Source organism: Gymnogyps californianus, chromosome 5 (assembly GCF_018139145.2).
Source record: "Gymnogyps californianus isolate 813 chromosome 5, ASM1813914v2, whole genome shotgun sequence".
Lineage (NCBI taxonomy): Eukaryota > Metazoa > Chordata > Aves > Accipitriformes > Cathartidae > Gymnogyps > Gymnogyps californianus.
In genome coordinates, this window is record NC_059475.1 from 14,165,292 (window position 1) to 14,187,609 (window position 22,318).

Sequence of the window (22,318 nt, forward strand, 5' to 3'; positions counted from 1 at the left end):
TTTTAAGAACAGACGAAAGCTAGCTGGCAAAAAGTAGTATTGGGACAAACAGGTAATGAAATATTTATACGAATGTCACTTATTAGCTGTTTTTGCATTGTACTTCTAGGGCTATCCTTTAGCCAGATAAAATACAGCAGCCTAGACTCTCATTTCAGAATTTACATGTGTGCTCCTTCCTGTGCTTATTCAGAGTGGAAAATAGGTATTTTCATCACTGAGGCCTTAAATGTTTTGGGAATCAGCTACCCAGGATACTAACTCAGTTCTCTTCTGTCCTACTGGAGCAGGACACAGCTGTTCAACTTCAGCAGCAGGACTTTCTGCCAACTGGAAGAGTACTGTTGGCTCTGGGGACTCTTCTGTAGAATTAATTGCTTGCAACAATTTAACAAATTCAGAATTAATGCTTAACAGATTCAGCTAAAAGTATTTTCAATCTAATGGTTATATGTTTTAATATACTGCTAATTTGCACAACATTTAGTAGCCAAATGGTGTTAACTCACTGCCATACCCTGACCTTCACTCACAATTCTTCCTTTTCCGCAGTTCCTCAACTTGGTTCAATTCACTACAAGATCATAATCAGTCTGAATCCTTCCTGCCTGAGCTTACACATGTGGCTAATGGCTGCATTCACTGGAAATACTGCTTATGCTGCTACAGCTGTAATATTGCATTTGGCTGTCTTTTCTGCATTAACTAAGAAGAATACTACCAGCAGTGTTATGTTACTCATGATAACACTGTTAGGAAAGCATTTCAGAAACAAAGTTTAAGGTTCTACTACTTGCTGGAAAGAGCTGAATTTCACAATCTCTTTTATGATATTACAAGCTTGTCTGTGTCAAGTGATTACATTACTAAACCAACCATCTAGAACATACAGCCTTTGATTTAGTTGTCAAATATATATATTCTCCTAGGTATACCAGAGTATTTTATGAGTCATGATCACACATTCACATAATTCAGGCCTAGTCATTATTGTAAACACTTAAGCTATTACACACTCCCACTTTATTAGTGTATCAAAATACCCCTGGCCAAATATTCAATACTGACCAAATAATACAGAGATTATAATTTACAGACAAAACACTACTGGCATAATTTGTTTATTGTACTGTGAGCATCAGTATATATTAGAGACAAAGAAAACATGACTTCCAGGACAAAGAAAAAAACCTGGAGATTTAAAGTTTTGCTCAGTATTGATCATGGAGAACCTATAAATTATCTGCTGGAATGCTTTCAGCTCAAAAGCCTGGCTTCTACAATTACAGAACACTGAAGAATACAAGATGTTCTGGATCCCAAAAGCCACATACCTAAGGTTAAATTGTAAAAGACCTGAAAAGACATTAGGTAAAATTTATAAACTTGTTTTCTTCTGAGACAGATTGATCTTATCTCCAAGACTCAGGGCCATTCCCTGTAAGAAAAAGAAAGAAGGCATTCACGACACATACTTCAAAATGACTTTATCTTATCTATATTAAAATGTAAGTTCCATATATAGAAATATATGAAGTCAGTGACATGGAAATTAAAGTATTTCTAACTGTTCATTTATTTGTATACATTATAGTGCGCACTTTCTTAACACCAGGTAAAGGCTAGATCCACATATATTATTGAAATAACAAAACTTAAATGAGCTAACAACTGCTAAATCTGTTATCAATACAAAAGGCAGAAGAATAAAAAAATTTAAGCCTTTTGACCTCCCACCAATTGAAAGTATGCTGCCACTGGAGAAATCACAACTGTCAGTCCAGTTACTGACATTCAGCTGTTGAAAGTCTCAGTGCTGATACTAGCACTCAATGCACTAAAGCTATAGAAAATAATTTAATCACAAAACTGTATTTATATTGCATAGAAACTGAAGAAATCTCAAAAGAAACTGCATGAATAAATCCATGTAATCAATAGCAGAATGATTTCAAGATGAAACCAAGCTAGCATATGTAATTGAATGTAGTCTTACGAAAAAATGCCACTGTAAACATATCAGAAACATTAATTTAAACCACTCCAAAATCTTTACAGTGACATCACATAAACTGAATGGTTTCTTTGAGTGTGTAAACTCTCAGGTAGTCCTTTATTGTACACTGTTTAAAATACTTTTATTGGTACACGGGTTTTTTAAACAGTTTCAAATCTTGTATTTTTTTTTAGTTGGGAGGTAGAAGTTCTAAAATCCAAAGCAGACTCATGGATGTACCTACAGAAAATAATCCTACTGAAAGACTTTGGGTTTTGTTTTGTTGTTTTTAAAAAGAACCAGTGAACAGCAATTACATGCATAAAATTTCCTTGTTGTGTGAAATTGAAATATGTAATTTAGTAGGAAACAGACCATGGAACCTTGGGGAGCATTTGCTCTTTATTTAAAAGCAAATAAAATATAACATCCTATTTGCAGCACTATAGATAAAATAAGGACATCTTGGCCCAAAGGCCTATTTTATGATAATGCACTGAGAGAAAAGATCTATAACATGGGTTTAGGGTATGATTACACCTAATTAGAAAGACATTCTTTTCTCACAAAATCTGTGTAAGATAGTTTTAAAACTAAGGCTGAAGTTCCTATATTCATCTTCCCTAAAAATTTTCCCATTTACCTACTACTAGAAACTAAGTTTTTAGAGTGCTTGGTACATTTTCTTAAAAATGACAATGAGAAACAGTGCTCTAAATATAAGCCATATTACCTGACTCTTTGCACGGATTCGTATGTGACCAGTGACAGGCGCCTCTGGTCCAAGATGAATTGGCTTTTCAATGCTGACATTTGCAAGTGCATCTTCTCCAAATATGGAACGTGCATAAAGATTGGCTGCCATAAAGCCACAATAACCAGAAAGTGCCTACGGACAGCATATTTGAACTCGTTAGAAAGGCCAAAATCCTTTAAACACATTTTAATTCACCCTAGGTTAGCGAGGCAGATATCAGCATTTAACGTTTAAACTTCTTTCTTCACATACAACATTTTGTAAAATGTGATAAACATGTAATGAGAAACAGTGGTGGCCTTTTTCTAAAATTAATATTGGAAGATATGCAATCGACAGTATTCATCAAGACAAGGTAGGATGGCATTTTATGGTCTGATTTAATGAAGAGCAAAATGGTAAAGAAGCTAAATAGCAGCAAGAGCTACTATAGTTATTTTGGCTACTATACATATACTAGCTAATAGCTATTATACATATTATATCTTAATAGCAAATAGCTATTGTATATATTTATTTTGCTTTACAACAAAAAGGCTAAACCGGCAAAAGAAAGGTAAATTTTGACAGAGAAGGAAGGAACTTGGAGCTACTGAAAAAACCTTTATAAAAACAGACGGTCTCATCAAATCTATACTACAGCTTAGCTACTACGAATTAAAACAGACATTCTGATTTTCTAACTGGGCAAGAAACAGCTAAAGTGATTAAGCAATACAGAATTTTGATAATATTAATTTGCTTTTACTCATTTCAGACCACTCATCTAAAAACTTTGAAGTATATGTACTATTTCATATTGTAAGCAAGCATTTCTAACAATATTCATAACAAGTGTCAAACAAATTAATCACTAAAGCACACAAACTAAAAAAGGTGTCTAAAAGTCTCCAAGCAAATAGCTCACCTTCTCTGGAGTCAGGCATTTCATATTGGTTGACTTCAGTATGTGCTGTAAGTATTCATTTAGATCAATGATATTTGTATTCACGGTAACCTTCAAGAAGGGAAAAAATGGCAATTACTTTAATTAGCATCTCGGCTATTTCTGAAACTCTCTCTTCTTCAGGGCTCTATAAAGGAGATTACCGCTACATTTCGCCTTGAGGAACAAGGTTACATTCAGTAAGCTAGCTGCACTTCCCCTTATATGGTGGCATCATACAAATTCTTCACCTCCTGTCATCCACTTGTTAAAAAGTGAGAATTTCATGTTATTACCATGGTTTCTAAAATGTATTAAGTGAATATGATACTCTGCATAACAGGTACTCTCTACAGCAAACAGTGGATTTCTTGTCTGAATACAGTTTACACATTGCCAGAAAAACAAAAAGTGGTATCTAGTCCAAAAGCTTGCTTTTAACCAATGATAAAAATTATTTTCATCTTTCCCTTCTAGCGACAAAGCTCTCTGGGCTGCCTTGGCTTCCTCATATTGAATATTGTGGGTGTTGTTTAAATTGCTTTTTAACACATCTTTTAGGAGTAGTTTACAAATTGCTAAGGCTTCACACATCATGTATTAAAATTTATTGTTCACAAGTTCCCTCTGAGACATGGAAATCTAGTCTCAAGTAACACGTAGCACGTAGTAGTAGCACACGTAGTAGTAATACACGTAAATACATGTAGCAAACAATGCTACAGTTTGTGTAAAATATCTCCCATTCTGTTTTAATGTTTCTACTGTATTCTTAAATCATGTTGCTCTGTTGTATGAGATTATCTCCCTCAAATCCTTTTTTAACAGGTCTGTAACTAACAGTTTGGGCACCCTCTAACATTAAGTGTACCCACCATTTTGTTTGTCTTACATAGCATCCATAATCGTATGCTACAGCCGTATTGCAAAGTAATAAAGTGAAAGATGTCCCTGCCCACAGCAGGGGGGCTGGACTAAATGACCTTTAAAAGGTCCCTTATGACCCAAATGATTCTATGATTAAATAAAAAAAAAGACAATGTAATTCAGAACTGGAGAGGCTAAGCAGTATGAATAATTCTGCAGTCTCAGCATAAACTTATACTTGTTGCTATCTCACCTTTGAGCCAAAACACACAGCAATCACCAATCAATCTGGACACCTTCCATACAGGAGGTAAGCCTCAATGCACATACCTCTTTTGTAAGAAAAAAACTAGTTATTGCATCACTAAGCTTGTGAAACAGATAAGATCGCAATAAGAGAGTAAGTTACTTGAGGCCAACATCCAATGCAGATGTTGAAAGAGGTTTATATCACAAGAGATAATGTTGATGTAATGAGCTGATGTAGAACAAGAAACAGAATTATACCTCATGAACAAAAAACCCAAATAACATACAAAAAATAAAACTAACTTTGTTTTCCCACTCAAATTCTGCCCACATCTGTCTGAACTCTGCATCCGTACAAGAAGCAGGCTGGATGTAATCCATGATGTCAATGTGAATATCACTGAGAACCACACAGTTTCTGTCGCTGGCTGCTCCAGAGACATCATACACTGCAATATAAAACACAAACCACCTTAATGTTTAAAATAGTGAATTTGCACTAAATAAGAGTGCTCAGTTACCACCTGTCAGTTAACAACACTCATCACTTGCTCAATCTCATTGCTGACCTCTGTCCTCTTCAAGTGCTTTACCCAGTTGCCAGAGAACTTTAAGCGTATTGGTCTTTCAGGCAAGGCTGCCTAGCTCATTTCATATTCAGAGACTTGGGTTCAAGTATCATGCTGACAATCATTCTAAAGGTAGCACATCCTACTATGATTTTAAGTAAAAGCGATACAAATTTTTTAAAAATCATCACAAAATATTCATACATTGTAGAGCATTTAATTTCCTCTCCCAGTATGAAGTGTTTTAATTATTTTTGAGCTCATTAAGCAGTTAAGAAATGCTACACATTAATGTTAATTTTGCACACTGAATTGTTTACTTACCTATATTACCAAAAATTATTCCATTTTCTGTTGAAGCAACTTTGACATTAGCTTTAATGTTTGCAAAATCATGTGGAGCAAGTGTCAGAGGAGATGGTTTTTCCACAAGTTTCAAGTCACCTGTGTAAAGAAATTGGGAGATGGGGATCAGGGAACATTAACAGTACACAATGAGTTCAGCTTTTGGAACAACATTTTTTATTTTCTTGTCATTCAACTGTAGTGTCTACAGAGTTGCACTAAATACCACCATAAAGGTATTAGTTGATTTGGAATTTTTTTTGTTTGGTTGTTTTGGTTTTTTTTTTACAGTTTGCTACCTGCAAGACAAAATAATTTTAACTGAAATTTTTAATGTAATGTAAATATTAGTGTATTCATCCAAACCCCACTGAAAACAAATGCAAATATTGACGTAAATGAGCTTCGGATTGAGTCTAGTATGAAATTTTTAACAATCAGGAAATGGTTAATTCTACTTTGTGTTTTAATCACTGACAACATCATAATACCTAATCCTACAGTCAAGTGTCTCAAAACCAAAGTTCAATGTCCAGTATTACATGCACTAAGCTATTTATAAACAAGTCAAAGTATCACCTTGATTTTGAATATAATTGCTCCCAGGAGACAGTAAGAGATGTATTTTTCCTAATATGTTAGCAAGCAATTGTAAAAAGAGTCCTTAGTTCTATCAAACTGTGCAATTTGAGAACACAGCATGAACAGCATCAGCTCTATGCACAGGAGTAATGCAGCAAGTCAGTTTTTGCAATGTATCTGAAGATACCGACTGGGAAATACAGAATTCCACTTGACTGAGCTGATAAATAAAACAAATATATTACTTACTAGGTTGTGTTTTTCTATTTATCTCCATCATTAGTCTGATCAAATGATTTACAAAAGATTAGGAGGAAGACTATGCCCCTCCAGTCATATTTACATCAATTAAAAGTATGTAACATGCATTCTCCTAGTATGTTGTAAACATATTTCAACTCCTGACTGCCAAAACAGAAGACAACTAATAGGAAACTGGTTACTGTTCTTGGATTATCCACTCCAGTCCCTCCCCTAAAAGAAGTTAATGAAGCATCAGTATTGTTCAAGTAAGCCTCTGGTACAGCTGTTGGTACAGGGAATGGTTTCAGCTGAGCAAATGCAGTATTAAGTACTTCAGGCTGAGCACAAGAACCACCTAGGGCAGATGGCTTTCTGTTGCCTGACACTTGCTCCATACCAGTTTGGATTTTGTCCTCTTGCTCTATGGTAACAGTACAATGGGGAATAAGTATATTAAAAAACCTGTCCATATTTCAGGAAAAAGGGAGAAGGGGCAATGGAATGCTATTTTTCTAGGGAAAAAAGCATGAAAAAAATTCAAAAACTGACTACAGTTTATATCGTCAGATAGTATTGTCAGTGCCAGTAGATACAAATCTTCCACCTTTTAGAGGAAAAATATATTCTTAAAGACATTCAAAAACATCCTTTCAAAATGGCAACCAGCTGGCATAAATTTGTAAGTATTTAGAAGTGTTTCAGAAACTCCTTACAACTGGGTGCCAATGCCCAGTACCTCACTGCTGCTCAACGGTTGCTTTGTTTCCACCAGTACTCCTTACCTAGCGTGGCTAGTTCTAGTGTGCAGTTCTGCAGAGTATCACTAGTCTGGTTGACCACAAGCACATCCAGCACAATGTCATACTGATTGACGTGGACGTATGCTTCTGCATAGACAGGGTCCGAGAAACCTGTCAGTTGAGTAACCTGTGAAAGAAAAGAGCTTAAGGTATTTTTCTTCTTCTCATAAACCAGTTTAAAACATGAATCATGTCAAGCAATGACAAAAAATAAGAATAAAGTACAATTAAGCCCATTATTCTTTTAATTTGAGCCTCCAAATCAAGCAGGTGTGCAAAGAGCTTTTAATTTCACAGAACTAACTTACCAGTAAGAAAAAAGGAAAAAAATAAAAAGAAAATTGGGAAAAACACTGCAAAAAATCACAAGTTTTGTCTAGAAAATAGTATTTAAAGAAGTTGTGATGTTTAGGAGATCTAAAGTTCATGCACAAGTCTTCCAAAATAAACAGGTTTCATTGATTTATAGCTAAATACACAGTGACTGTCCATATTATTCATACAAATAAATTCTAACTGCATCCTTCCTTCACATATCCTTTTGCATACACACTACAATTATAAAACCTTTCCAGATGAAATGTATTCTGAACTGAATTCACAGAAGTTCCTAAAATACGGACTGTAATGCCATGTATTCTTAAAAAGATCAGCAGGACAAAGAAATGCTGACTTAAAATGAAAAGGTAACTTTAAACGGTAAAAACAATTCATCCAGACTTTTAAAGAATAAAAGACTGGGTTTTTAACTCTAACTAATGAATGAATCAAGAGATTTCTTCTCTTTGGACCTTCTCTGCAGGTCCTGGTAACCAGCAGCAGAAAAAGGTATAAAGAGTGAAACAAGGATGCACTGCACTTGGCAATAGGAGATGGCAGCCAAAGAAAGAAAGCGGTTCTTAATCACTTGTGACATCCCTGCTCTCTTCCCTGTGAACCTTACTGGGCACTTCAGATCAGCAAACCATCTTAATTTCTTCTCCACATCCCACCAGCTCAGCACTCTCCAAGTCTCCTCCTTATTCTTCCCCTCCCATGTGAAGAAGGTAACAACTTAAGCACAGGGCTTTTCTCTTTCTCCTGATCCTAACCAGGAAATACCTGGGCCTTTCCAATCAACCAGCATAGCCTGGTTCATGACTTCCAGCCTGCGATTCCCAAAGCCGACCCTGTGCATAAGCAGCACAAAGTGTATATAATTAAAACACTGACTTTCACATTACCTTATTAAGTTTGGATGCAAGAGGATCAGCAGCCTCTTTCCTCTGTGTGTTTCCCATTGCTGCAAGAAGGCTAAGCTGAAACTGGTCTTCTTTTGAGCTCATTTCATTTTTAGCAGTAAGCTGCATGAAGGAAATGGGATCATCTGGCTGAACTGTCACATTCCTCTTCTCAGATTCTTTCTGCACGAAGAGAAATAGTCAAGAGTTGACAATGAATTCCATTCCTTAGCACAGAAACACAGTCAAATAATGGCTGACTTACACAGAGTCAAATGGTGACATTTCTGGGACCAGCTTGGATGTGAACATCATAAAAAACTTTTTTATGGTTTTTATGGTTACACACTTAAAATAGCTCACCTTCTGGGAAAGTTTCTCCTCTTCTAGCTTGGCTGACAGCATATGAGAGAGGGACTGCCTGCATTCTTTGTTGAAAATATCATTCATGAGAGGAGAACATTCTGACAAAACTTTCAGACACAAGGAAATACGATCCACATCGTCATCTGTAATTGGCTTCTTGGGAAGAGAGGACTTTCCCAAATGGAGAATAGTGGCCATCAGCAGCATAGCTTCAGCAATAAATGACTGAGAAGGAGGACAAAGGAAAGAGAATGGAAAGAGGTTATTGCATTTTACATAGCTTTACAGAAATGTTTATTTCTGACTTATTTACAAAAGGTGCACATTAATCAAATCATAAAGTCTCTGAACAGATTACTTATTTTTTTAGTACTTGTTATCTATAAACCAAGCAGTGTGATTTAGAGACTGTCTAGATAGAGTGGCTGGAAAGCAGTAGGCCCTGTTTGTGACTCAAATTATGATCCAATCACATAACTGGCACTTCACTTTGGACTTAACCCATTTTGCATCTGTTTAAAAGAAAAGAGGTAACAACCAGCTCTTCTTCTCAACTACAGTGAAAACACAATAGATGACTTACATTTTGTTTCTTCTTTTCCTGAACTAGTGACACATATCGTAAAGCAATCTTAGTTAAAGTTGTAGCAAGGGAAGCTGCAACAAAGAAATCACCATCAAGCAGGAATCCTCGTAATGGAGGTCTGCAAAGACAAATGATAATCAGAAAACTACTTTTGGATAACACTCTTTAGCCTACTTATCTTCATACCTTAACATCCATACTGTGCAAACAAAACAAGCTTGAAAGGTCTCACAAGTTTTTTTTTTTCCTCTAGAAGTAATTTTCCAGATATAGAGATATTCACAAGTCACACAGCCATTTCCACACAGAATAGGGAGTGAAGTGAGAAGTGTAATGTATAATAATTTCATTGTAGCTCTGAGATGATAATGACTAGTCAAGATGAAGTAGCCCATCTGCAGTAATTAAGGAAATACAGCAATTGTTCTAGCTACCAATAAAATAAACTATAGCAAGTATTAAATAGTGCAAGGTGATATTAAGAAAAAAACATGTTTTAATCTAAAGGCAACATCTCTGTATCCAACTAAAATTGTGAGGGGACTTTATGTGTAAAGAATCAACTAGAATTTAGGATACCGTAATTAACAATGTCCTTTTTGATACACAGTAAGCATTGATTACAAATCCTAAGCAATTAGGCAACTTCCTATCAGATACCATCTACTTGGGATAATACCTTAAAACAGGAAATTACCTCAACCACTAAACTCTGTATGAGAGAATATACCACTTAAATGAAAAAAAATTAACCAAGTCACTCTTCGCCTAGTATGAAATACCTGTCTTCTTCCTTCTTGGCAGGTCGGGAACTACTGAGAGCACTCTGTGTTGCATAAGTGCCCATCTCTGTCACCAATTTTTGGGCTGGACCCACAGACACCTCTTCTTCAGGTTTTAGCTCACCAGCTTCTTTCTTGATTTCAGATTCTACTATTGGGATCTAGAAATGAAGAGGAAACAATTGTTACAATTAATATAAAAAAGGTATTTTTGTTCTGCAGAAGGTTTTAATAAAAATTATCTGCATTGTTAAGGTTTTTATAAGTAAAAGATCAGTTACAGTGCAACAGTTCTGAGAGAATTTAAGGAGATAAGCAGATGTTGAAATATATACAGAAGCCTCCTACCCATGCAATAAAGTTCACATTGCACAGATTGTCTTAGATCCCTCTCAGAACAACCCAGACTTAAAGCACTCTTCCTTTGTTAGGGGATATAATTAAATCGTATCTTAAAGCTACCATAATTTTCTGAAATAAGGAATTTCTCATCTCCCCTCTTAACAGATATCACTTATTCTCAGTATATGCTAGCTTCAGGTATGCTATTTAAAAAAAAAATTAATAACAAATGCAAAACTCTTCACTAGCTTTTACTTTAGATTTCTTGTGCACATGCCATTACATATCACAAGTGTTCAAAACCCTGTTGCATCTTACCCGATTTTTTTAAAATAGCTTTTTCTTAGAAAACACACTGCATAATAGTAAGTAAAACCACAAAGAGCTAGCCTAACAAAGTAAACACACCTCTCCAAGTGACCTGCGAACTTCTGTCATTACACTTTGTATATCTTCCTTTGTGCTGCAATATTCTCCAAGGATCCATAAAGCTCCTCGATAAATCCTAAGACAAGAACAGTAACTTAAGTCATGCTTTCATGATATACTCAAACTAGCATCAAGGGAAGTGATTTATGGTCAGGTGGTAAAGGCCAGTCTTTACAAATTCAAAAGGACGCGATTGACAGAAAGCAAGTTTGATCAAAAGCAATCATCCTTTCAGCTTTAGTAAACTAATGAACAAGCATATCAAATGAGATCTATTCTCTGCTACAAATTTATTCCCATCTGTCTTAATCTTGATATTCACAAAATTAAATTTCATTATGATCATAATGAAATAACTCTATTGTATGTGAATAAAGGAATAAAGTCACCTGTAATTTCTCCAGTTAACTGAGACAAACTAACTTTTCCTTCATACAGGAGAAAATGAAAAACAAGAACATAAATGAAGACTAGGGAAAGAAATAGCAAAGCTTCAGAGGTTTTTTTCGCCACTTAATGAGATGACGATGGAGATAGGATTCAGAGTCTCCTGCATATTGGAAGAATGGCAGAGTGGTGTCTTGCTACAGAGTTGTTCTCATATGACTTAACCTTTGCACCTCCATCAGAAAACCAAGTTTTTAGAGCCCTGAAAGGTACTAAAGAAGCTTTGCAGATTGCAAAGCCCAGTTACACTGGGTTTTCTAATAAATGTACAGTAAGTATCTCCAGTTGCCTACAAGTGCAAATTCCTGCTGCAATAATCCCTTAGTAACTCTGTTTTAACAAATATATCGCTTTAGAGTGGCCTTCATCAACAATGCTATCTTCTAGCAAGTGGAAATACAATTATCAATTGCATCATAAAAACAGAATTTGAATTTATTGTCTTCATTCAATGCAACAAGCATCCAATATATCTTTTGTACAAGTAGGAAGCTGTACCTAGAAACCATCGACCCCCAAAATATCTCAGCTTCAGTTATTCTTCTTTGTGTGCGGGTTGCAAGGATTTTGGTACATATTTAATGACAATATACATTCAATGCAAGTGAGCCATATGGTGCTCCAATGTCTGTTTGATATCATATTTTGGACTCACTTGACAGATTTAATAGCGTGAAAGACTTCAAGCATCTTCTCAACAATAAGAGGTCTGAGGTTATCAAATCGCTGGATCGCTTCCCGCACAAACTCCAAGACATCAGCAGCTGCCGCTTCATTATTATCACTAAGGAACTCCATCAGCTAGCACAAAAGAGTGAACATGAGCACAAATAGCAGCACAGCTAAGTTTGTACTACAGTATTTTCCTTCTACATTCAGAAAAAATAGAACTGCATATATATCTCCCATTAAACAAAGCTGAAGTCAAACAACCTGAAGTACATTCCAAACAATTACCAATTATCATAATCCCAAAATTGTTTTTCTAATGATAGAAATTATTGCACTTTTAAGTAAAGGTACTCTTCAGCTCATGTTCTTCAAAAATATTTAAAAATAAAGTCTCAGAAGACAAATAACTACAGCACCAAAAGTCCTACAATTCTTTAGGGATTAAAAATAGTATTGCTTTGTGTGAGGCCACTATTAGAAACACCTCAGCTCTCCAGGTTTTGGGTATAGCTAGAACATATTTAATGACAAAATAATTAAACATTTGCATACCACTGGAATAACATTTGCAGCCATATCTGGAAACCGAACGCTACAGGAATGCAATGTACGAACAAGCAGCTGTCTATACTTGTCTGTATCCTCATGCTCTGTCACATTATTAGTTTTAATCACTTCCTTCTTCAGAACAATCACAAGCTGCAGAAAAGACCAAATAAAATTGAAGAAAGTCCCATATTTTTCCAAAGAATAAAAAATAGTGTAATGAAAGAAAAGTAATATACCTCCTCCACATTTCTTGAAGAGACAAGATCCAAAGCCAGTTGAAGGGTTTTTTTGCGCACTTCTAGATCTGGGGTACTCAACACTCTGAGGATGTCCATAACTAGGTCCTGAAACAATAACAAAATGATAACTACTTGGTTGCTTTAAATTACCTCCTTTTCACACAATTCTAATTTTCAGTCCTCAATGATTTTCAAAGACTTTCTCGATACAAAATATATAATCTACTGACAAACAAGCAAGATATCCTAGGCATTAGGAACTTCACAGTGTTCATTTAATACATTCTACATTTACTTAAAAGTCTACAATGCAAGCTGCATCATTAAGCCTTACAATCAAGACAGCATTTGCCATTGTTAACTCTTATGCAGACAATAAAAGCAGCTAGTCATAAACACAGAAGTCCATCCAGTATGTTTTTACCAAAAACATATCAACAGAAGATTTAAACTGCAGAAGTACCTTTTTCCATACGTCACAACACTCAGAAGTTTCGTTTAGGAAAGAAAAGCCTTCAACAAGCTTGCAGGAAAAGAGATAGCTCACATACCTGTAACACTCGTTCATGGGAGGGATGCTCCTTTAATTCAATCAACCGATCCAAAACAATCAGTTTCACATTATTATCACTTTCTTTAATAATCAAATCTATGTAGCATTGGGCAGCTGCCTAAAATTAAAAGCATCAAAAACATTTTTTAAGTAATGAAGAGGAGAAACAGGAAAATTTCTGAGAGAAATTCAGGAAAAGACACCTTCTACATTACTACTAAAGCAACTATTCAAAGAGTTGGCACAGAAACGAACCTGAGAACAGACTTTAAAACTTTCTGGTCCACTGTAAAGATCAATTCTACCACAATGTTAGAAAAATTACACAGGAAGGCTCACAATGGCATCAGCTTACAATACGCAGACTTGATTTAAAATTCAAAGAAAGTCATAGAGAGATAAATTTCCTGGCATGCTTTGGGTCAGCTCTTAAGTACAGAACAGGGCATGAAAACCAATTTAAAATAGTTGCCAGCATTACCCTATCTAGCTATGGTTTTAATGACAGCTTCTATGAACAATATTCCTAGTCAACAAAAATGACTACACTAAAGCAAGAATGTTGGAATTAATACTCCTCCTGATCTTTTGAAACTACTATTTACAATGCTTTTACTCTAAATCTAGACTTACATATTCTATTTTTGAAATTTCCATACAAGTTCAAAATTTCTGTGTGATCTCCAATAATCAGCTGTACAAACATAAATCTAGGAACCCAAGGTCAACAATCAATGTAAATCTTCACTGCTTTATGCTTCCACCCTGGTCTGAAAAGATGAGTAAAGGAAGTCATTCAACATCTGCAAATCTTCAGCTTTAGTCTGCTTTGTTAAGAAGAAGATTGCAGGTTGGTACCAACTATTGTACAACAGTTTGCACAGTATTCAAGCTTGTCCCCTACCAAAGTGACATGAAGTCCACTAGCTGCAGGTCTACAAAATACAGTCTCAGTCTTTTTTTGTGATCAATTTTAAGAGATATTTTAAGACAGTGTTTCACATGTGAAGTGTTAAACACCTCATATTACTAAAGCCTTCGCCCTTTCGAAGTATCAACATACAGCATACAGTATTCATTCCAGTGCACTAAAAGCTACTGAAACATCTGAAAACATCACTTTCATACCTTGATTGCTGTTGGCGCACTGGAGAGTGTAACTAGAGTACCTGCAGCTTCATACTTCACTGCAGGACTCGATGACTGTAGTAAGTTGTAGATGCAGCGAATAAATCGAGCTCGCTCTGATGGATTCGCATGACAGACCTAGATAAGAATAATAATGCATAGCTGACACATAAAGAAAAAAGAAAATAGCAACCGGATAGCTTAACCGCTCCATTATCTTACAACAAGGAGAAAATTAAGCAAAAGGCGACAACCTTTTCTGGGGATAGGAAGTATCATTCACAGTTATAAAAATCTCATTACAAAAGCTATTAAAAAGCTATTATTGACAATTCTATGCAATGCTACAAGGTCTTAAAATCTCAGATCAAAAGGAACGGCGTAGCCTCTACTAGCTTCTGTAACAGATGCCCTGCTCATGTCCATGAAGAACAGTCTGATAATATGCAGTCCACGTCACAGCAAACCAGGTGAGACATACTGCTCTATACTGTGCACACTTGAGCAGTTTATTGTTTCAAGAGACAAATCTTATTCAGCTCTGCTAAACAATGACATATTCCTGACATGGACTAAATGCTAGCTATAATGCCTTTTCCAGCAACGTTCTATCCCTTTTAAAAAGCAGTCTAATATAATCTAACACGCATATTTATTTTAAATGTGCCACAACGTTTCCCTTTTACCTTATAAATTAGTTCAACAATAACCAACTGCAGTATGTCACCAAACGTCTGGACTTGGTCAATACAGGTACTCAAATAATCCAAAGCTCGATCCTATACAAATAAAAGATAAATTATTCTAAATTATTCTGAGTTTGCTCACTCAGCTATATTTTAAATCAAAACACATTTTAAAAATCAAAATACAAACCAGCATATATTCAATCCTTCAACTTGAAATTTAATACAATTTACAAAAACATTGTAAACCTGAAGAGCAAATCAACCCATTCTGTCTACAGATGGCAAAAAGAGAGACAAAACTAATGGTAATCAGGCACAAAAGGCAATTGCCTGTAGAGCAAATAATCCAAAACACTAAACAGAAATTGGCATTTCTTTCTCATGTGACTACAAAAAGCTATAAAACAGTAGGTAATGGAGCACTTCTCAGTCTGGTTAAGCTCACTTGGCAAAACTAATTACAGTTTTCAGCACCAACATGTGCCTTCACCAAATATAGTAATTCTCCTTCAAAATGAAGACAGCACTAAAGACCTACTGTAACTTTTTCAGTTACCAAATATTCCACAAATGGGTTAACAGTACCATATATGTTTTTTTATGAATATAAATAGTTTATACTACCAACAAACTACTAGCCGTTACTTAGCACATTTGCAAGTATTTACACCACATGAGTTGGAAGATAAGTATCCTTACCTGATCTGCATGAATTAGCATCATAAATGCATTTCTTTTGCAGCTTGCATCTTTCTCATTCACCAAGAAATCATGGATCAATTCAGGAGCATCAGGTATAAGATGTTCAAAATTTCTTTAAAAAAAAAAAATCATCATAATTAAAAGAACTACTGGTAACAAGTAGAACCTGAGGCTTAAGTGCATATCCTAAAGACAAGTGTTTACAAAAATTCAAAAACCATAAAACGGTGACACACAGCTTTTGTGTATCTATTTGAAACTGTGAGCAGACTCAAGGAGCTTTAAAAAATTGTTTGTTATCACGACAGCTAAGACGTTACCCCATCAATGAGTTCTGTCTAACAGTAACATTCAGCCACACTGTTCAGGTAACAACTGCAATAATGTTCAGTATCCAACTGCAGTACATGAAGAAAGTCTTGCTTCAAATAAATTTATATATGCATATTCCTGCAAGGATTCTTCTATATTTATGTTTGTGGACAACGATTACTATTAATAACATTTATATCATTGAGAAAGGCATTTGCCCATACAAATTAATCTGCAATAAAAGGACCTCAGTCATACTTGAGAAAGCAGCAGCAGTACCTTTTGCTTTTCCGAAGAAGTCCATTAGATACGAGGAGAAAAAGCAAACAAGCAAACAAGCAAACAAACAAACCCCAAACACCACACCAGTGACTGATATATATTTACAAGATCTCAAAAACTATGCAGATCACTAAAGCAAGCCTTGGTCTTCTGCATCCATGACTTTAAATAGTTTCTGGCATTTACCTATAAATCGTGTAAATTGCAAGAACTGCATTTCTGCGCACATAGCTGTGACGATGTTCTAGACATGCACGAATGGCTGGCATCAAAGGCTCCAACAGTTCTGCTTCTTTCAGCTTACAAAGAAAACGGAGAGTAGAGCCTCGGATAAATTCATTTGGGTGCTGAAGATCCTAAAATCAACAAGAAATATATTTGAAATGCCAGACTCTTCAGCCTAATTGTTAAGCTCAGATTAATGCACTTGCTAGCCTTCTCCTACACTCAGCTTTCCCATGGTACAAGTTCCCAACATCCACAAAGACACCTCACTGTCTTCTCACGAAATACCTTCTTAAAACACTGCTGCTCCACAATATTTAAAAACGTGTATTTCTGTGTAGTAAAATTTACAAAACCTGTGGGAGTTTTTTTTCTGCATTGTATGTGTTTTCTCTGATTACTAGGGCTGTGAAAGCTCACCCTGGAGGCACTCCTGCACACTGGATACTAACCTCTAGTGTATATTAGTTCATTTGCTTCCGACCCATTCCCAAAGAAGTTGAAGGACCTTATTGTCTTTGTGAAGGAGTGTCCCATATACACCACGATGAAGTTACTCCAAAACCAGTGTCCTTTCATGACCCATGGCTTGTCCCAAGACACTATGAAGACGGTAATTAGGTTACCCCTCATCTTTGAGGTTCACTGACTTGGAAACGAAGAGCACCAAACTTTTGTTAAGTCACTGTCCTGGTTTCAGCTGGGATAGAGTTAATTTTCTTCCTAATAGCTGATATAATGTTGTGTTTTGGATTTGGTATGAGAATAATGTTGATAACACACTGATGTTTTAGTTATTGCTAAGCAGTGCTTATACTAAGTGAAGGATTTTTCAGCTTCTCAGGCCCAGCCAGCAAGAAGGCTGGAGGGGCACAAGAAATTGGGAGGGGAAACAGCCAGGACAGCTAACCCAAACTGGTCAAAGGAATAGTGCTCTTCATAAAAGTTAATTTAATTTTCATTAAAGAACACAAAATTATATACATTCTATAAAGATCCAGTACAGGAACATAAGCAATGACATAAACAATGAGCTACCTTTCTGTATGCATCGCATACAAGGATCATTTCTTGCAAAAGCCTGCCATCCGGAGTGGTCTTTGGCACTATCTCCCAAAAGACAAGCAGCAGTTTTTTGATGGTATGATCTTGGAGAGGCAGTACAAAACGTATGATGGTCATCAGAAGCCCAGGTAGTTTTTCACCATTCAGAATCATAATGATCACTTTCTTCAAGGCCTCCGTCTTCAATTTGACATCTCCTTTTTCTAGAGGAGGAAGAAATGAAATCAGGAAGGCTAACATGTCACAGTTACTTTAACAGCGATACTGATCTTCAGTGTCAGAAGATACAAACCTCCTCTGAAGCAGTGCAATATAGCATATCAATAAAATTCACACCCTTACTTCTACTAAAAGGATAAAGAGGAAGCAAGAGATATTTAAAGAATAAGCATGGAGTTCAGACTTAATTCTAGGACCAACATATTGGAATTAACAGAATTCAACAAATTTCATGGCTGTTTCAATGCTTAAACAGCCTTTTATACCAGGATACTACAATGCGCTCTGATATCATACGTATACTAAATACTAACACTGCCATTTCTGCCAGCAAGATACAGCAGTGCATTGGACACGTGATAAAACAACTTGTTGCTTATCATTACGTTACTTAAATCTGCCTTAGCCCAAACAGCTATTACTTCAAACAGAAAGACAGAAAACGATTTCCAATTTTTGCGGGGGGGGGGGGGAGAAAAACAAAAAAATTAGCTAAATATCATGAAGTTTCTCAAAACACAGCAAACAGAGGAATGTACACATTTCAAAAATCAACAGAAAAAAATAAACATCAAATTGACTTGTCTGAGTTCATAAAATGTAAACAATATTCTAAGGAAAGGCACAACAAGAGAATGCAAGAATAATTCAGGTAAGATGGAGTATCTTTCAAATCATTGTCCATTACTTGCCTAGGTCATTTTTTAAGCTGATCTCAGAAGGTGGTTCTGAATCCATCGGAACATTGATTAACGTGTAACACACGTTCTCTGCAGCAGTCATGGTTCTTGGTTACAAAAGTTTTTTCAATGGAAGAATTATTTTGACACAAGTATCAGACAACCTAAAAAACAAACAAACAAAGCCATCCCGAAGTTAACAGATTTTATTAATAAAAAACACAAAAATGTTTTTGCAACTGACTTAATGATTTGAAGGGATTGCTGAGTTTCTTGAGAAGCCATATTCAAAAGCCTTCTCAATTTTCTGTTACGCTAAAATATTCCTGTTAGTACCAAAAAATGAAGAGTATGAAATTTCCCAAAGACAAAAAAAAAAAAAAAGTAAATGAAAGAAATCTTTCCAATACTTAGGGCACAGTCGGAGATAGCAGAAGTGTACAGGCACCTGACTGCAGCTGAATGGATGCAGCAGCTTTTCCCTCATCTACTCACTGCCCTGATCCTGGCTATATATTCCCACCACCTTCCCTGCAGTCCTGTGCCCCTCCAGGTGAACTGACCCAAGCTGCAAAATCAGCTGAAAAACATCACAGCAAAAAAAAGGGAAGAGTTTTTTTACTTCTTTAACAAGTTGAATCAGCCTATGAAGGAAGCTTTGAAGATGAGCACGAGATCCAACAGAGCAGAAACCCAGGATGGGAGAAGAGACAACATGGTGTAGAGGAACGCAGTACTGCCCTTTTACTTGCCAAGGATCCTCAGACTAGCTCAACTCTACTGTCTAACTGCTCCACTAGACACTAATGAGGAAAGTAAGCATTTTTATAGTAAAAAGTACGAGAAAGTTACAGATCTATCAAAGCCACTGTGTGGCTGACAGTTCAGATAAAATTAGCAATTAAGCTCAATCCTCATTCTTATGTTTGTTTCTTCCTTATATAATAGACATCTAGCATCAAATCATTTCTTAAGTAATGAAAAATGCTCAAGTTTGAGCTTGCTCAGTTAACACTATGATACCATACTGACAAGCACAGTAAAGAAAACTGTTACTTTTTATTACATGAGAAATTTTGTATTTTCTACAGAAAATGTGTCAAAAAATTTACAGAAAAATTACCTTCTCTGTGCTTTTATTGCTATTAATTTTCTGGAAGTCTTAGACTGAGTTTAACAAATCATTAAAACAAGGAAGATGCCTTTTTACTTTATGATACTACACATCAGTCAAATATTGTGTACAAGCACACTTGTTTTATATAATTATTATTACTAATAATAGAGCCAACAGAACTGAACAAAATGATCCCCATCAAAGCTCGTGATTTACATAAAGATGAAAACACTGAACTCTCCAACTCAAGGCTATGCTTTCACTGTAGATCACTTTTCCTCCAAGTTCAATAATCTTGAGAAGGGCCATACCTCTGTGACATAAAGCTTTCAATAACATGCCAGTTTAAGAAGTTATTGTCTGGGGACACCAGCTCCTACCCCACATTACCTCTTTTATCTGTGCAGACAACTTTTGAGATGCAAATCCTGTAAACTCTCCACTCCTATCTTATTTTTGAAGCAGTAGGAAAAACAAACAAAATCCAACAGACCAACAAACACCCATTCCCAGCCTGGTTAGAAGCATCGTCCCACAAATAGCTCTGAGGAAAGAGAGGGAAGGTGGGACATGGAGTTGCAGCGTTTGAATGAACACTTGAGACACTACACAAGCTGGTACTGGGTCCAAAGTCCCTTTTCTCATCAAATGGGCACCTACAGAACGTCAGGCTGAACAGTGAGCGGGTACATTGTGCTAACATAGGCTGTAGCCTCTTTCTACACAAGAAAACAACACAACTAAAACAGTACCACAACTACCACCCCCAAAAAAATTGCAACACAATTTTTAAAAAAAACCCGCCGGTTTCTGTTATGAATTCTGTATTTTTAAGGATTAGATCCTTCAAGCTCGTTGTTTACAAATATCTACATAAACGGCTCCTGCTCATTTTTAGAAATACGACTGTTTCTTGCCTCAGCAGCAGCTTTTTGCATACTTTTTCCATACTGTTACCCAGAACTCTTGCCTCAAAGCCCTGCAGCTAGCACGTTCATCTCCAATAACGACTCACACAGACCACAAAGCAGATCTTTGCGAGAAGTAGACCAGCTATCTTTACTCATACAAAGATCTCAACTGCAGAAATTCTCCAAAAAATCACAGCCAAACAGGTCTCTGAAGCATGAAAACGTGGAGTGTATTTTAGGCTCTGAAAAGTAGCAGTGAAAAACAACTCTCCCAAAACGCATAGCTAGGAGTCTTGGCAGGGATAACCACCACCAAGTCTTCCTCCTTGCAAGGCACCAAGCCTTGAAATCACAGTTTAATCTTACAGAGAATCCCCGCAGACACAGAAGTAGGTGCTACTCTACTTCTTCAGCAATAAAATTTCTGAGTACCTGTATAAGGAAATTGAAAGTTATACAGTTTATACAACACAGGAAGACAAAAAGCCACACCTGCTCTCCAGCTACATCCTTGGGGAGCCTTATGAACTGGGGTACCTTACGAACCAAAACCCTGAGAAAGCACCATTTTATTGATGCACGATGTACAATATATAACATAAAAACGTTTATTAAAAAATTCCGAGTAAATTTATAGCCAGTTTAGGGAAATTTCTCTCTTAATTTTCCAGATGACTACTTTTTGCTCAAAACACCTGGCGTTTTTAGCTAGGAGTTAAAACTTAAAATATTTAGATGCCACGGTTTGCCTGCCATCCGCCTAAATAAATTCAGAGACCTACAATACCGCAACACCACAGCACCTCTCCAGGAGGCCGCGCCACAAAGGCACCCAAAAACGCGAGGCGGCCCTAAGCCCCCGCAGGCCCGTGGCCCCCCCGTTAGCGGTGCTGGGGGCTCCCCTGAGGGAGCCACCAGGAAGATGCCAGCGGGGCCGTGAGGCCTCGGGCCTGCGGGCCCCGCCGGAGCGGAGGCACCGTCACGGCCCCCACTGCCCTGCGCCCCCCAGCCCCGGCGAGGCCGCTGCTCCCTAGGCGCAAGGCTCGGTACCCGGTGGCGTGGCGGCCCGGTCCGGTCGAGTCGGGCCCGGTGCGGAGCTCTGCCCGCGGCGCTCCCGCTCCGGCGATGGCTGACGTGGAGCCGCTCCTTCCCCAGGCCACATCGATAGTACGGCGGCCGTAGCGGGACACGCCTCTCGCCCGCACGGCAACGCGAAAGGGTGCGCATCGGACCGCCACGAGGGCGGGAGGAGGGGCAACGGGGGGGCGGGCTCCTGCCTCTGACGTCACGGCCCCATGGGAGGCAACGTCAGCGCTGCGGTGGGGCAGCTTTTGCCCGCGTAGGCAGACGGGTGTGGGCTCAGCAACCCTCGGGACACCTTCCATAAAAATAGTAATAGGAAAAAAATAGACACCCCCACACGAAAAAAAAAGAAAAAATAAGTGGGGGGGAGAGAATGAATAGGGAAAA

The 22,318-nt window shown here is 37.1% G+C and overlaps 1 protein-coding gene across 1 annotated transcript; it reads right to left on the minus strand.

The window, feature by feature from the left end:
• Nucleotides 1-1,105: 1,105 nt before the first annotated feature.
• COPB1 (COPI coat complex subunit beta 1) lies at nucleotides 1,106-21,971 on the minus strand. The gene is made up of 22 exons (XM_050897531.1): nucleotides 21,899-21,971; nucleotides 18,833-18,984; nucleotides 17,895-18,124; nucleotides 16,818-16,987; nucleotides 16,035-16,149; nucleotides 15,333-15,425; nucleotides 14,647-14,784; nucleotides 13,517-13,636; nucleotides 12,963-13,070; nucleotides 12,730-12,876; nucleotides 12,161-12,306; nucleotides 11,038-11,134; nucleotides 10,288-10,448; nucleotides 9,503-9,623; nucleotides 8,917-9,144; nucleotides 8,557-8,736; nucleotides 7,316-7,460; nucleotides 5,688-5,807; nucleotides 5,098-5,243; nucleotides 3,661-3,750; nucleotides 2,730-2,885; nucleotides 1,106-1,438 (listed from the first exon to the last, which is right to left on the minus strand). Exons 2-22 carry the CDS (start codon nucleotides 18,921-18,923, stop codon nucleotides 1,379-1,381), a joined length of 2,862 nt encoding a protein of 953 aa, XP_050753488.1. The 5' UTR covers nucleotides 18,924-18,984; nucleotides 21,899-21,971; the 3' UTR covers nucleotides 1,106-1,378.
• Nucleotides 21,972-22,318: the final 347 nt, after the last annotated feature.

Bases quoted from the DNA above. Each gene is read 5' to 3' on its own strand.
- COPB1 (XM_050897531.1), bottom strand. From the start codon at position 18,923: ATGACTGCTGCAGAGAACGTGTGTTACACGTTAATCAATGTTCCGATG. The intron at 13,637-14,646 runs GTATGAAAGTGA...TTTTAATTTTAG, and splicing joins GTGCGCCAACAGCAATCAAG to GCAGCTGCCCAATGCTACAT. The intron at 3,751-5,097 runs GTTAGTTTTATT...CCCTTCTTGAAG, and splicing joins AATTTGAGTGGGAAAACAAA to GTTACCGTGAATACAAATAT.